The sequence below is a fragment of the Girardinichthys multiradiatus genome, chromosome 19 (genome assembly GCF_021462225.1).
Source record: "Girardinichthys multiradiatus isolate DD_20200921_A chromosome 19, DD_fGirMul_XY1, whole genome shotgun sequence".
Lineage (NCBI taxonomy): Eukaryota > Metazoa > Chordata > Actinopteri > Cyprinodontiformes > Goodeidae > Girardinichthys > Girardinichthys multiradiatus.
This window is the reverse complement of record NC_061811.1, coordinates 29583277-29598710: the sequence shown is the minus strand read 5'-3', so window position 1 is coordinate 29598710 and position 15434 is coordinate 29583277. Positions and strand designations below refer to the sequence as shown.

At 39.7% G+C, this 15434-nt stretch overlaps 2 protein-coding genes across 9 annotated transcripts in view; both read right to left on the bottom strand.

Annotated features, from left to right (window-relative positions):
* LOC124855333 (SAM and SH3 domain-containing protein 1-like) overlaps positions 1-8512 on the bottom strand; it is an 89397-nt gene extending 80885 nt beyond the window's left edge. The window contains exon 1 of the mRNA XM_047345100.1: positions 7327-8512. Within this exon, the coding sequence (XP_047201056.1) occupies positions 7327-7809 (483 nt within the window). The 5' untranslated portion in view covers positions 7810-8512. The remainder of the gene's footprint in view (positions 1-7326) is intronic.
* Positions 8513-10587: 2075 nt separating this feature from the next.
* Positions 10588-15434, bottom strand: part of stxbp5b (syntaxin binding protein 5b (tomosyn)) — a 38753-nt gene continuing 33906 nt past the window's right edge. For all 8 annotated transcript variants that reach the window (XM_047344795.1, XM_047344796.1, XM_047344798.1 and 5 more), the window contains 3 exons: positions 14724-14835; positions 13974-14194; positions 10588-13866 (listed from right to left, as the gene is read on the bottom strand). In XM_047344795.1, the coding sequence (XP_047200751.1) occupies positions 13825-13866; positions 13974-14194; positions 14724-14835 (375 nt within the window). In that variant the 3' untranslated portion in view covers positions 10588-13824. The remainder of the gene's footprint in view (positions 13867-13973; positions 14195-14723; positions 14836-15434) is intronic.

The window sequence follows — 15434 nt, the reverse complement described above, 5'->3', positions numbered from 1 at the left end:
CTCTAAGTATTTAGTGCTGAATGGCCTACGTGCCATCACCATAATCTTTAGGTTCCACCACTGATTCTCTATTAGATTCAAGTTGGGACTCTGGCTGAGCCGCTCCAAAACATTAATATTAGTTCTAGCCATAAGTGTTGGTAAAATTAGGGTCTGAGGAAACGGACTTGCTGACAAGCTGTGAATGATTTGTAAGCAACTGTCAGCAACTAAAGTTAGCATCTGCTCCATAGCTTTTTAAACTAAAGGGTTATTTCAATTTTATTAATAAGGAACATCTGTAGCTAAAACTCTAAATTACACAAATCAAACCTGAACTAGATGATTCTACAGGAAAAAAAAAACTTTAACCGATTTAGAAAAATATTATTTGAGAAAAAGCAAAAAACCTGCATTTTCAATGCTTTAAAAAAAAAAAAAAAAAAAGAACCATCTTGGAATTAGACAATCAAACCTAGACTGTATGACATTAAAATGATTATGGATTCTTTGAAATAGTTTGTGATTTCAAACCTTTACTCTCCTGGGTTACTCCTGGTATTCCTGAAATCGTGTTTGATCCTCAAAAAACTAATATTGTGTATCATCAACCTGGATGTTTCACTACCCCCCTGATTTTATGGTTAAACAGCACAATAAACAGATGCTGTGAAAACTGTTGGTGGTTTTCACTCAGTCATGGTCTGTGTGCAGATTCACATTGTGTGATTAATGAACACAGAGTCTATTCTTTAACTTTTTGAAACTTAAGTTTTAAACACATTCTTTACCCTTCATGTTTGTCTGAATACCTTTTAACATTTGTGTTGATGCTAGTCTGATGAACTCACAACCCTTGAATTATTGCACTTCATTGACTTAACAGTTAGCTTACCAGACCGTCTCTCTCATTCATTTACATTCTCGGTTTCTTTCAGCACTGCATAATGTATATGTTCCCAGTAGGTGGTTCTGGTATTTTAAAACCAGCCAAGTTCAATAAAAACAGCCCCATTCAGGCTCTTGATGACAGAGACAGCTGTCAGCTGCCTGCTGCAGACCCTATTTTCTGTCAGGTCCTATTCAGACCCTTCTTTCTTGTGTCAAAAGCAGCCTGCTGGTCCTTCTTGTCCTCTGATACTTTGGCAGAGCAACATAACAAAAAAAAACCTAGCAGCTAAGACTTATTCACCATTCTGGTGAGTGTGTTTAGGGCAAAGCACTGGGGTTTGGGACCTCATTTTTGAGACAGCTTATTAAGCCACTGTTAAAAGAAAATGTTGCAAACAAAGCTTGTTAGGAGTTTGTTGAAGTTTATAACCAAATTGCCAACTGCAGAGGAAAGAATCTCATTACCATGAGCACAACTAATGATAGTTTTTGAGGGCACCAAATTGTAACAATCTGTCAACACCCAGGGTCAGGGGAAACTGGTTTGTTCCCAACGGAACTGAAGAACCAAGCTTGTCAGCATTAACCTTCTGAGTTTTTTAAAGTGTTACATTACATGTGTTTACATTTGACTGCAAAAGAAATCCAAAGCTAAGCGATTAGTGAACCGAAGACACTACAGCTGAGGACATGACACAGGCATGCAAATATAAGACACACATGTAAAGAAATTTGTCAATTAGTCATTAGAGTTTTTTGGTTCAAGTATGTTCTTTGTGAGGGCAGCTGGTAACTCAGAGAGGATGCAATGTGTCTTGTAAGGCTGGACAGTTAAACTTCAAGAGAAGATACGCTGGTGTAGATTCTCAGTCATCCAGGACATGGCAATCCGAAGTGCTTAATTGTAGAGCAACTGCACTTCTCTTGTTTCTCACTTATCGTCCAAAAGGCTTGTTCAGTTCTGAACCTGGTTGGACGTAACAGGTGTAAAACACGTAGTCAGAACAATCAGACAAATAAGGTCACTGACCCTAGCCTGGATTCAGCTCAATGTTTGGGTCGTTGTTTAGATCGTCAAGCAACACGTAACCTAATGATGCTGTGAGTTGTTTTGGTCACATGTCCCAAGATGTGAACTGCTGCAAATGGCGCCTGGGGAGATGAGGCAGGGCTGCACAGAAAATGTCAGAAAGATGAAACCAAAGTCCACCTCATCCGTTAAGTGTTTGTCTTTCATGTTTACAGATGGAGAAACAAGAGAAGACGTCCAGTTACCTTCTACCTAAGCACTTAGCATTCAAGAGAAGGCCATAAAACAACCTATAAATACTGATGAGACATTGGTATGTTGTCAGCACCAAGATTAAACTTTTTACGAATTATGATTTCAAACCACACATTTTTTGTCCCCTTAATACCAGAGAAATTGTCAGAGCAGCCAGAGATTTCTCCGCCCATATGTTTCAAAAAGTAACACATTATCTTTCCCTGGCCTGTTGCTGCACTCTGCCTGTCAGCTAACTGAAAGAGGCCCTACATCTTAGAGAAAGACAAATTCAGCTGTTGGAAATATGGTCACACGCACAGAAATCAGTCAAGGAGTGGGACTATGATTTTAATAAGCCTGTGTAGAGGTGGGTGATGTGACAGTATTGGCTTTGGAATAATTAGAATATGTTAATGATCTGCCAAAGCAGAGCATTTGTTTATCGTCTATAAAAGAAACTGTGTTGGCCGCTGCAGCTTCCTGTTTCTCTGTGATGTGAGCTGCTCAATAACTTCTTAAAAAGAGTCCATAGCAATGACAACAGCTCCTGAGAAATAAATGATAACGCCACGTTTTTGTATGGGTGGAACTTTACAAAATCTTAGGTGAACACCTTAAGTGTTTTACTTTTATGTCAAAAAAGTGCAAATATTTCAGTGTGGTTTGTTTTTCTTATTGGGAATTATTTCATCAACCCTGTTAAATTTTTGTTATTGTTCTATAGATCTTTACATGTTGTATATTAACCATATGATTTGATGCTTTTTAGGTTAAAATTGTGTTAACCTTGTAAATATGAAATTCAAAACAATAAAACTGGAAAAAGAAGCGAATTTTGGACAAAAGTGAAATAGATTTAGCGGAACTCTGTACGAGAGAGCGTAGAACAGCAATGGACAAAATCTTTCACACGTATGAGTTTTATTTTCCTTCCTTTAGCTTTAGAAAATAACTTAATAAGCAAGAGTATACTTTAACTGAGTGTTGTTCATCTTTTTAAGTAAAAAGCTGTTTTTGAGTTTGGCTAAACAGTCTCACGCCGAGTGTACTTTTTATGTGTTACATTTTAAATGTAATTGACACAAGTTGGCAAAATTGCGCAAACTGATTTGAAATCTGTTTTCTTTGGCAAACATATTTCTCATGTATTTCTCTTTAAGGGCTATGGTTTGAAAATTGTCATAATAAATTTACAGGGAAATCATTATGACTTATCACCCACCTCTAAGTCTATGTATCAAAATCAAAACAATAGATAAATATAAAAATATTGTAATCCCATCGTGTATTATTTTAGCAGCTGAAAAATGCTTGCTTTCCGGTTTTATACAAAAACCATTAGGTTGTATTATACATTTCTTCCTAATTTTTAAATACCTCTGTATTTTTTTTGAAGGTTATACTGTGAAAACCTCCTCCCAATTGGCGTAAAACTATTATCTCAAGAGTCTAACTCGGCCTGAAGCTACTGTTCTTATATCAGTGGAAAAATAGCAATAGTGGCCTACATACCTGCAGCCTGTTTAATGGACTAAATCTGGTGAACCTGAAAGGCCAAACTGCTCCAAAATGCTGTTCACGTGCAGCCAATCAATCCCAGCGGATGGGTTCAAATCCCTCCTCACTGATGATGGACTCCCGAGCCCAGCCGAGACACACAGTCACACTGAAAATTAATTAAATGGCCACACCTTCTCAGCAGATGCACCAAAGAGGGTCAATTTGATGTGTCAGATAGGCTGGCCTGTATCCCAGTGACATGAAACATGAGTGAAGACTCAACGCTTTAAACGTTAAGAGCAGAACAGAAGGCAGGAGAACCAAAACTGAACATCCATGATTTGTTAGTGATGATCGTTTACACTCAGTTGAAGATGTCCCAGAAGATAAGAAAAAAAGCTTAAATCTAACAAAGTATTTACTCGGTGTAGTCACCCCAAAAAAATCTAAATTAAAAAGGGTCTTTGCACTTGGTAGTTAGTAACCACTGAATCTTTCATGAGCTGCATGTGCCTGTAACTGTGAAATTGGGAAAACAGCAACCGCTTCAACGCTTGTTGCGCCGCAGATGAAAATTTGATTTTTGTTATTAAAAAAAAGGTCAATATGCCAAAGCGGGTAATCTTCACTAAAGGCAAACAAGAGCATTTGGCATACAGCTAAGGATTGTGTTTGCAGGCACTAAAAATATATTCTTTATGACTTGCAGAGATAGAAGAGACCCTTTTAATCACACAGGAAGCAACATCTGGTCTGACAGATGCCAGGTCCGAAACACACAAACAGCTGAAACCGGATGCAATTTTCTCTTTCAATTAAACTAAACATTCCCAGTTTTAGGTTAGTTAGGATTCCCAAAATTATTTCTTTTTGCTGAATGCCGGAATAATGACATCACTGTAGATACTTTTTCCTTTTTTTTTCAGGACAGATCTTGAAGCATTAAGGTCCTTGCTCCTTTGTGCATTTACAAACTGTATCTTGCTTTTGTTTTAATGGCTTCTTCTTTGCTGAGTGGCCTTTCAGCCCTTGTTGGTACAGGACTCATTACACTTTGGACCAGAACACTCTCTTGCCAGCTTCAGTCAGCATATTGACAAGGTCCTTTGCTTATCTCTGGGACACAGAGCCCGTCGGTTCCTGAACTGTACGATGGCCAGGCATTCCCATGGTTTTTGTACTTGTCTATAACTGTTTAAACCGATAAAGTCTGCACCTTTAAGCATTTAAAATTGTACCTAAGGATGGATCAAACTTGTGAAGGTGCACAATTCTATTCCTGATATCATGGCTGATTTCCTTTAATTTACTCTATGAAGTCACACAAGGGAGCAGAGTGTTTAAGGGGCGGCCTTAAAGTACATCCACAGGTGCGCCTCCATTAAGTCAAATGTAAACTAAGCTATCAGTAGCTTACAAAGCAACGACATGATTATGTGGGCTTTCCTAACATATTTAAAAACATTGTAATCTTATTGTATGTAAATTTTCAGATATGAAGATTTTTTTTATTCTCTAAATCTCTGATTACTTTGGCACTTGGCAAATAGAAATTATTAATTATAATTAATTATATAATAGAAACTACTACTATCATCTGCAGCTTCATGAACCAATTGGTCCTGCAGGGAGTGGATCAAGAGAAATATATTAAATACTTTCAGCACACTGTGCAGATTGAGTAAGCGTCTGCCGTCTGCAGAGGAACTTTAAATTGTTGCTGGTTATATATTAAGTATATAGTGTTAAGCTTATGTCTGCAATGGATTATAGCAATTTTTCTCAGACTAAACTGTCTATGCATTTTCTATACCACATGCAACCTGTTCTGGGTCACAGAGGGGATAAAACCTATCCCAGATGTCAGAAGAAGAGAAGCAGGTCACACCGTGGACAGGTCACCAGTTCATCAGACCCCCAGCACAGAGACAGACGAGACAAACAACATGTACTCTGACACTCCCACTATAGTAAGTTGATAAAGGTCAATTAACCTACAGTACATGGGTTTGATCTGTAGCGGAGAGGTAATGGAAGAACATTTACCAGCACAGAAAGAGGACTGGAATGGAAACCTTCTCATCCTGCTGACCCAACTGTGAGGGCTACAGTGCATTGTAAAAAGTATTCATAATCCTCAAACCTTTTCATATTTTTTTTAATTAAAACCTTATTTCCATGTCATGGCACTGGTTCTCAATTAATTTTGGTCTGGACCACATGGAAATGCATTTATCAAAACAATCCCAATGTAGTTCTGGCTGAATATTAAGGGCAGTTGTCCTGCAGACAGGTGAAGGTTTAAGACTGTAACAGCTTTTCCTTCAGTATTGTGCTCCATCCATCTTCCCATTAATTCTAATCAGCATTTCTGTGCCTGTAGTGTTAGTTTTGAGACACATAGCGTGTGCATATAGACCACATAGCTACGTTTTCTGTATGTATGCAGTGTTCCCTACTTTGTCCCCATTTGCAGCCTTCGGTATAATTTTGTGTGGCCCCCAACTGCAGTCAAACAATGGTGCAAATCTGGCCCTCCATCAAATGAAACTGATAAAGATGGAAACTTTTTTGTAATTTTTTTAGGATGATATTTTCACAGACAAATTTATGTCGTCTTAAATGGAAAATTTTAGGTTCAGCACCAAGTATTTTTCTTTATTCAGCCATGTTTTTTTTTATTTATTTCATTGCAGCATAGTTTTTCAAAGAAGGTTCTGGTTGCTGCTGGTGGAAATAAAGTAAAAACATTTTCTAGGCCAACACAACAGAAAACATTAAACCCAAAAAGTTAAAAAAGTGCACGCATTTTCTCTTGTTTTTCCGACCTACAACCTTTTGTTCTTTTCTACAGAATTCAGACTCATTTGTGTCATTAACATATTGCATTTATTGCTGAACACATAAGAAGAAAAGGATTCACACCACTCAAAAACTTGGTGCCTGAGTAGTTTTTAACTTGCCGATTTCGGCCCATGTGGCAAAAAGTTTGCACACCACCTACCTAGACTAAAACAATAAGTCTGTAGCCCAAAGTGCATTCCAGACTTTTTATGTCACAGCTCAAATTGACAAAACGGTGGTCATAAATTCAACTAAAAGGTAGAAATCGATAGATGAGAAATTAAAGATGCTATATTAAGAGTTTGGACTAAAAACTTGCCTGTAATCATCCATATATGCATTTTATTGGCTTATTTTCAACAAGAACATCAATGGATGATCACACAGGAACATGCTGCAGTCTCTCTGTGGTGAACCCTAAAAGCTGAACCAATTCAACATTTTGACACATGCAGTTTTCAAAACAGCTCTCGCAAAAAAGGTATGCACCAAATCATTGTCAGTGTGCCTTTAAGTCTGTGATTTACTAGTTTCTTTAAATTTGCAGAAAAGATCAGAAGGCAGTGGACATTTGCAATTAAATCAAATCAAATCAGCAAAGCCTAATTTAAAAAGACTGAGTGCATTAACAGTGCAGTGAATCCCCGGCAGGCCTCAGCCTCAAGACACCAACACATCCATGGAGCCTTAAAGAGGAATCAATGGACGTCAGCAGCATCAAAGAAATTTGTCACACTCATCACACACACAGCAAAGTGAGCATATTAAACTCAAAGAGACAGCTCTAGACGACCCAGCATTCAGTCTGAACCTAGAGCAAAACACACAAGGTGACAGTTTCCTACCTTGTGGGTGTAAGGTGCTTCTCCCAAGTTGATTCCATCCTTTGCTAGTTTGTCCCTTATCAGCACCTTCAGCTTCAGTTTGGGGTAAGTCACAAAGTCATTGCAGTCTGTGAATCTCAGGTTGTGGTTTCCAGGACAGGAAGCCTGGTGTACACCTGTGGTCTGTGTGTGTGACCCCAGTGACCTAGGTTTACCCACTCTGTCAGACTGGGCAGTGTGGTGACATGCAGGGGCACCCAGTGGCTCCAAGGTGAAATAGTAGCCTGGTAGTTTTCTTCTGTCCTCCTCTTTGAGCTCCTGCACGGCTGTGAGCAGCTTGTGTCGGTGGTACTTGACGTAAACGCCGATCGCATCCAGATCTGGCTCTCCGATCTGCTTGCAAACTTCTAGATCATCATAGCCATTGTCAAGGAAAGACTCGACATACTGGGCCAGGTGGAGCTTCGAGAGCCACTGCAGGACGAGGTTTGGCCCCTGGCTCATCTTACAACGGAATCAACGAGGGCCAATTTAATTCATCATCAAGATCTCCCCCTTGGCACTACAGCTGAGTGGTCCATGCAACACAAACAGATCCAGGTTCAGCTCTCCAAATTGGCCACATCTGTTGGTGAGCCTCATATATGGAGCAGTCAGAAAAAATAAGTGTTACCTGATGGGATCAGAGGTGTTAAGACCCCTGGCAGATAAATGCACCCAGCTGAAGGTTCCGACTTTGATGACCTCAACCTGTGACGTCACGTAAAAGTGCATTAACGAGGTAAATAGACAGCTTGAAGAAACAAAACTGTGTGTCTTAGACAATAGTAGTCTACCCGGAGCGGTTGTTCTACTTTCAGACTTTTTGAATATACTAATTAGTTACCTCTTAAAGTTGATACTTTCTCTCAACCAGAGATTTAAAAAAAAATGTGTTTAGTAGAGAAGAAACAACGTTAACACTTCCTCCAGGATGCATCCATCCTCTATGTTTCATTCGTCGCAGCGGTGAAAGACCCGGAGCTCCATCATTTATCCGGAGCTGAGTGCGAAGGCAGCAGCTGAAACGAGCCACCCACATAAGACTGCTGTCACAAACAGGAGTGATAAAAAAAAACAAAAAATAATATCTGCAAACCAGCTGTGGACAACAGACTTAGTTCAGTCTGTTGTCCACATACGCCGTGTTTTAAGTTTCCTGTCCCTCCGCTTCTCTGGACAGTTCAGAGTGAGGATGCTGCTGCCCTGGCTCCAGACTCCAGTGTAGCTCCCTGCCCCGCTGGATGGCGAGAATACCGTGCTGCCACCTGCAGGGCTGTCTGAGAGGTGCAGGTCCACAAAATTTAATTTAATGTAATGTTGCGTTTATGATCTTTGCAACACTGCTGGAGCATCCACGTGATCAAATTTTGACCATTAAACCAAAATGTCTTCCTCAAACGAAAAGAAATGTGTTACGACGCGGAAGAACCAAAAAGAAACCACCACCTCAACCTAAATATGCTGGAGCCTCAGTGTCTCTGTCCAAAAACACAAAGCCAATTTACCATAAACTTGAGCCAAGAGCGTGCTTAGCAAGAACAAAAGCACCTGCTTCAAAATTCACACCTTCAAGGTTGACCAAGCCTTCTGGAAAATGTGTTAGGGTTAGACAAAATAGAGCCGGAGCCATTTGGCCAAACTGACAAGAATGTTTGGAGGAGTTAAGATGAGGCTTGTGGAAAGAACCAAAGCTTAATCCCTGTGAAAATTACTGGACTCTGCTTAAAAGCAGGGCTCATGCCTGGACACCAGCTAATAGTAAGCACATTGTACTAACAGTGATTAATTATCCAGCCAGATTGACAAAAAAAAAAGTGTGTTTTCTCTGGAAATTGCTGAGGAACTGTCATTGAAATACAATTAAGCCCAACATTACTCTTATCGTTGGCAGATTTAGATTGAAAATTATTTTCACTCAACAAAGAAATTTGTTTCTGATAGGAAACGAGACAGACAGCTCTCAAACTTTGATAAAACCATGTAAAATGAGGTAGGAAGGCCTCCAATTGCCATCATCCTAATCTGTGTTTGCCTCCAGATTTACTGAATCAATTACGAATAATTTTGGGCAAAGCGTCTTTAACTGTTTGTATAAGAGGAAAGGAACAATTAAGTCACATTTGTGCACCAAGTTGGAATTCTTCAAATCTTTGAAGCCGTTTTATCCTTTATTTGTGAAAATAAAGGATTCGTGTATATCTGTCTTAACTCCGCTCAGACATCTAACCACATGATAAATAAACGTAATTTTGCTTTATTAAGAAATATTCGGTACATATTTATACTGAACTTTGGTAGTGTTTTTTTTTTTTTATGTATTTTGGACAGAACAGTCCAAAACCAATACCGACCTGAACTGCATGTCAAAAACATCATCAAAATAATCTTTTTGTAATAACATAAAGCAGAAAACACAAGACAAACGCTATGTTGGGTTTTGCATTTATTTTTTACATTGCGCAATGATATCTATATATAATGTATCTACAGTCTAAATTGTTTGTGGCAGCAGATTAAGTCAGACATCCATGTGAAATTGATTTTAATAAAACTGTACAAAAAAAATAAAAAATGCCAAAGAAAATACTGCAACTCCCCAGATGTTCATCCCAGGAGACGGCTGGATGGAAGTATGGCGAGAGCGCTCCTGCTCGACTCGGGATGCGTTTCTACAGCGCGGGGGGGGAAGAGCAAGTGGTTCTCTGAAGCAAACATTAACAGATAGCCCACCCTCCGCCCCCAACCTCCTTGTCTACGACTGGCATGACTGAATGAAAGCAGGAAGTGAAATGGGAACTTTAGGTTTTGTTCAACGCGATGCTAAATATAGATGCCAGGACAGGCGCTCTCTAAGAGGGATAATACATGGAGGTTTCAAGTTTGTAAACACCTAATATCATGCATCCTTCAATGTGCAAAAAGAGGCCATTTAGGACGTACAGGTTGCAAACCGAAGCACTTTAAAGTTGAGGCCACACTTTTGTAGACCTAGCAGCCCAGCAGAAGGTGATCCTGTTGCAGTAGCAAAGCTTTGTAAATCTGAGGAGTGACTTGGTTACATACAGGAAAACGCTTACTGTCATGTCTGTCATGATTGCGATGAGTGATGAAGAGCCACTGGTTGGACATAAATATCAGTTCCTCTATCTCAAAATTACATAAATTTACTTACCTTAATAGATTGTTGAAATAAACGTATATATATATATATATATATAGATAGATATTTGTTTTCAAATATAAATATTTCATAGTTTCTTTAATCTGACATGAAAAACAAATCTGAGAATGAAGAAATAATCAGCAAATGACAAATAAGCACAGGTTATACGATGTTTTGGTCCTTCAAAGAACAAAGACAGGAATAAGCACATTAAAAATCATAACAAAATATTACAAAGTACAAAAAATAGTGCAAAACCCACTTATTTTGCTCTTCCAAATGGGTTGATCTCAGTAGTATACAGTGGAGTAGATTAAAATCAGCTGTGAAGGGTTTCATTCCAAGCTGCTGTATCCACCGTAAGACCTTTTGGTGACCGAGCAAACAGCTTTTACTTCACGGTTGGTTCTCTATTTCAGTCGATCGTGGCTGGGTTTTCTCTGGTGGATAATTCAGTTCGGAATGAAACTCTTCCAACTCGCCCTTCTGAACAAAAACAAAGCAAGTTGAGGCGGTGAAAAACTGTCCTACTCATATGAAAGAAGTCAACCTGCTCTTCTTCATGTACACAGTAGACTCCGACAAGTGTCACAATTTGCTCTTATCATTTCGGAGGGAAAAACATATAAATAAAGACAACTTTGTGAATTAGGGTAACTCTTTGGTGTCAGAAAAGAACATGGCCGGACGCGTATGGTGTGTCACCTTGCCTAAGCCTGCGCGGTAAAACCGTCCTGCTATTTACAAGATTTGGCAGCAATCTGGTCTGACAACGTCTCGTTTCTCCACGCAAAGCTAAACACGCTTCCTTATTAAAACACAAACAGCAGTAGATCCTTGCAGGTAATGAAAGGGAACAAAATGATCCAATGGAAAAACACTCCAGCAAAATGAAACCTCTTAAAGATCTGCTGTTATGCACTGCAGCAATGTGGTGCTATGAACGCTGGCGGCCAGACATATATTCCTCAATACATGCATGTTCACAAACACACACCTCTACAGTGCTTACCAAGAGCATTCAAATCCCTTGGAGTTTTGTTTTGTATTTTATGTTACGACAAAAAAACAATTGTCTTCAAAAACAATATTTTGTTGGGATTGTGTCGATTTTTATTATGTTTGACTAATAAAAATAAAGTAATTGTGGCATGTATGTTGTTCACCCCCCTTTCCTCTGACAGCACTAAATAAAAAGTCACATAATTAGCAAATAGAGTGCAATTGTGTGTAGTTAAAGTGAACAAATAGCACAAAGCAGGAACACAGCAGGCAGGTCAGGGATGCAGTTGTCGAAAGATTTAAAGCAGAGTTAGGCTATAAAACAATATTCCAAGCGTTGAACATCTCTCAGAAGACTGGAGATGAAAACCAACTTTGCACATCACCCTAAACCAGGGGTGTCCAAAGTCGGTCCCGGGGGCCGGTGTCCAGCACATTTTAGATGTTTCCCCGCTTTAAGGAGACATCTAAAACATGCAGGACATCGGCCCTCACGGCCCTAAACGCACCATCCTAACACTGAAACATGGTGGTGGGAGCATCATGCAGTGTGAATTCTTGTCATGGACAGGGAAGCTGGTAGCAGGGTAGATGGGGGAGATGGATGGAGGATGCAAAAAGGGTTCCAACTGTGGCAACGGGCGATAGAGACCCAAAACAAAACAGCCAGAAGTTTAGATTTAAGCATATTGCTTTGTCAGAATGGTCCTCAAAGTCCAAACCAAAATCTAATTGAAAATCTTTAGCAAAAGTAAGATTGATGTTCACATCCAAACTGACAAAGAAGAATGGTAGAGACATTCACCAAAACCCTGTAATTACAAGGTGGAGGCTGAAAACCAAAGCATGCCACACTTCACAGATTTGTTTGTAAAAAGATATGAAAACCATGTTTAATATTCCTACGCCGTCACAATTTAGCATTGCTTTGTGTCGGTGGATGTGAAAAAGCTCATTAGGGATGAACACTTTTGCAAGTCACAGTAGTACACGCATAGCTAGAGGTTAGCGTATGTACGCCATGGGGCAAAAAAGAGAGACAGTGTTAATAAGGACACGATCTGTGGCACTGTGTGGAGCACTTCATTGAGCTCGGTCATGTCAACCGGCAGCTACGAATGCAAACACAGCATCATCTCTTCCGTTGTGCTGTAAGAGGCACACGCTTTTTCTTCAATATGCATTGAGAAACAAGACAAAAATCAACTTCAGCTACAACAGGATGTAAAAAAGGTTGCTTTATATCCCAAAAAACGTCTAAGCAAAATACACAACTAATGCAACTTTGTTTAGCCTGTCAACACATGGTCGGACCAAAACAACCCCTTGAAAGCCAAAGGTCCTAAGACCCTCAGGGGTTTTCCAGTGTATCAACTAAACAATTTGTTAGGGAGAACAATGTAAACTCTTCATCGGGGGTAAACATTTAAAGCACTTTTTTTTTTTGCTCATTTAATGCCCAACACATAATCTTCCTGCATAATCTACAATGGCAAAAATATTTCTATTTCTTAAATAAAACCCAAAGTGACTCTCAGAAAACATTCTTGCCTAAAGCAGCTTGGTAGCTGTGAAAAGGTTGGTGATTAGCTACTGAACTACCAGCCCTTGTTCAGTTAGGAGGCAACAGATTCATCATCTCTCTGTCTAATTTATCGGTTTTACTATTTTAAGTGCTTAAAGGCCTTTCTAGATGAAGAAAACATTAAAAAAAAGTACAGACAAAACAAAGAGAACGAACAAAAAGAACGATTCAGAACAAAAAAACCAAACAGAAGTCCATCACAGTCATTCCTATGGAACATACACACTCTTGATTCGTCTTGAAGGATCAGACTTTTCTCCTCATTTAAGTTCACTGTGTTCGGCAGACACAATAAAGGGCTTATAAAGGAAAAAAAAAAAGTGCAGCCAGGCCAGGAACATTATTTTTACAAAATTGTCCTTTCTTCCTCAACATGTTTGAAGATATGTGTGTGTGTGTGTGTGTATGTGTGTGTGTGTGTGTATGGAGCATGTTCGAGTGGATGACAAATGTGAAAGGTTCCATCTCTGCAGGTCTGCACTGATCTTCTATCGCTCTCAGGTGAAACGGAAGAAGAGAAGCCAAAGAACTTTAGGGTGAAAAGACCTGACTTCTCATCTCTGTTGATTGGAGTAATGAAGGTCGAAGATATTGGGCTGAGCAGAGCCAAAATCCCCACCCCCTCCACCACCCATGGGGAAAGAAACAGAAGAAAAGAGAAGGAGCCCCAGCTCCTCAGAGATACTGGTGTGTATGATAACAGAGTCCAGCGCTCCACTCGCTGTCATCAGAGCTGGTACCACTTTTTATCTTTGTACTTCACCATCATCTGAGGAGATACATTAATAGAAATAACAGTTAGACATTAATTGCAGGCCTGAAATTTCCTAAACAAAAAAAAAAAAAGAAATGGGTGAAATGTAGGTTTTTCCATACGTTGTGAGCGTGTTTTGAGAAGGACTCTGCGCTGGCCATCATGGCTGCCGTCCTCTCCTCCAGTTCTCCCAGTTTCTGCCCTCTCTCGTCCAGTGCCACTCTGGCACGGGCGAGGTCTCCCACGACCCCAGAAGCCGCTCCCTTCATGCCCTCCATGCCGCCTGGGCCGGGGATGTGCTGGGCCAGGCTGCGCGAGGCCTTACCAGCCGTTGTTTCACCGACTAGCAAAGAACAAAAAAAAAAACTATAATAAAAATATGTCCTGAAATCCATGTAATCATTTCACATATGGCTCAAACGTTTTGCTACAGAATAGAAGGAAACGTCTTTAAGGCAGGAATTTCATTGAAAACATCGAAAATAGAGGAAGAAACAAGATTGGAAATTGCCTTACGTGATGTCACCAGATGCATGTATGCATGGAGGCTTAATTCTGAGGCCAGGTTTTATTTTGAATAAATAACAACAAACTAGCACCAAAAACACATAAAACTGACAGTGATATGTTGTTTGTTGGACAAACTTTATGTAAGGTGACCGAGTTTAAGAAAAAGTCTTGGTAGTAGCTTTAAACGGCAGGAAAGCAGCTGGCCAAATATTAGAGGTCTATTGAGAAATCAAAGGGCTGTAAAAGGATCTGAGGGACACTAATGGAAAACTCTGCTGTAAACAGAGTGAAGGCATTATCTTAATGTGATGTAAAAGATCAGAAGAGCCCTTATGTAATACTGAAGGACGTTGTGCACTCACAGAGGTCCTCCCTGTCCAAAGACTGAGCTCCTCCGCCAAAAAGGCCTTTGAAAAAGCCTCTGTTTGGAGCCTCCGGCGTCTCCACAGGGGTAAATAACTCACTGAGCATTTCCTGAGGAGGACAAGAGCATCAGCACGTCTGTTACAATATATTTTCTCTGAAGGTACTGAGTTTGAGCAATAAACGTCATTTTTAAAAACATAAAATAACCCAAGTCTTAAAATGATGGATTTCCCAGCAGGGGAATTAAACTTTATTAATATTACTGAAAACCTCAATAATGTCTCAAAATCTTACCAAACTAACTTAACAGCAGCTTTATTTTCACTGAGATTTTAAGTGACAGACCAACACAAAGTGGTGCATATTTGTGAAGTGAAAGAAAAAGGATACAAGGCTTCAGATATTTTTTTAAACAAAGGGTAGCATGCATTTATATTCAGCTCTCTTTACCAAAATAAAATCCATTGCAATAATATGGGCATCAAATATCTTACCAGCTTCCCTGTCCCTGTTGAAGCACCCCACAGCATGATACTGCCACCACTATATTTCACAGTGAAGTTAGTGGTCATGGTAATGTGCAAAGCTTCGCATCACAAATATAGTTTTGCATGTTGGCCAAGAAACCAGAGTCCTTTCATCCACGTTTGCTGTGTCTCCTTCACAGCTTGCGCCAGACTGCCAATGGACAACTTAGGGTTTTCTTG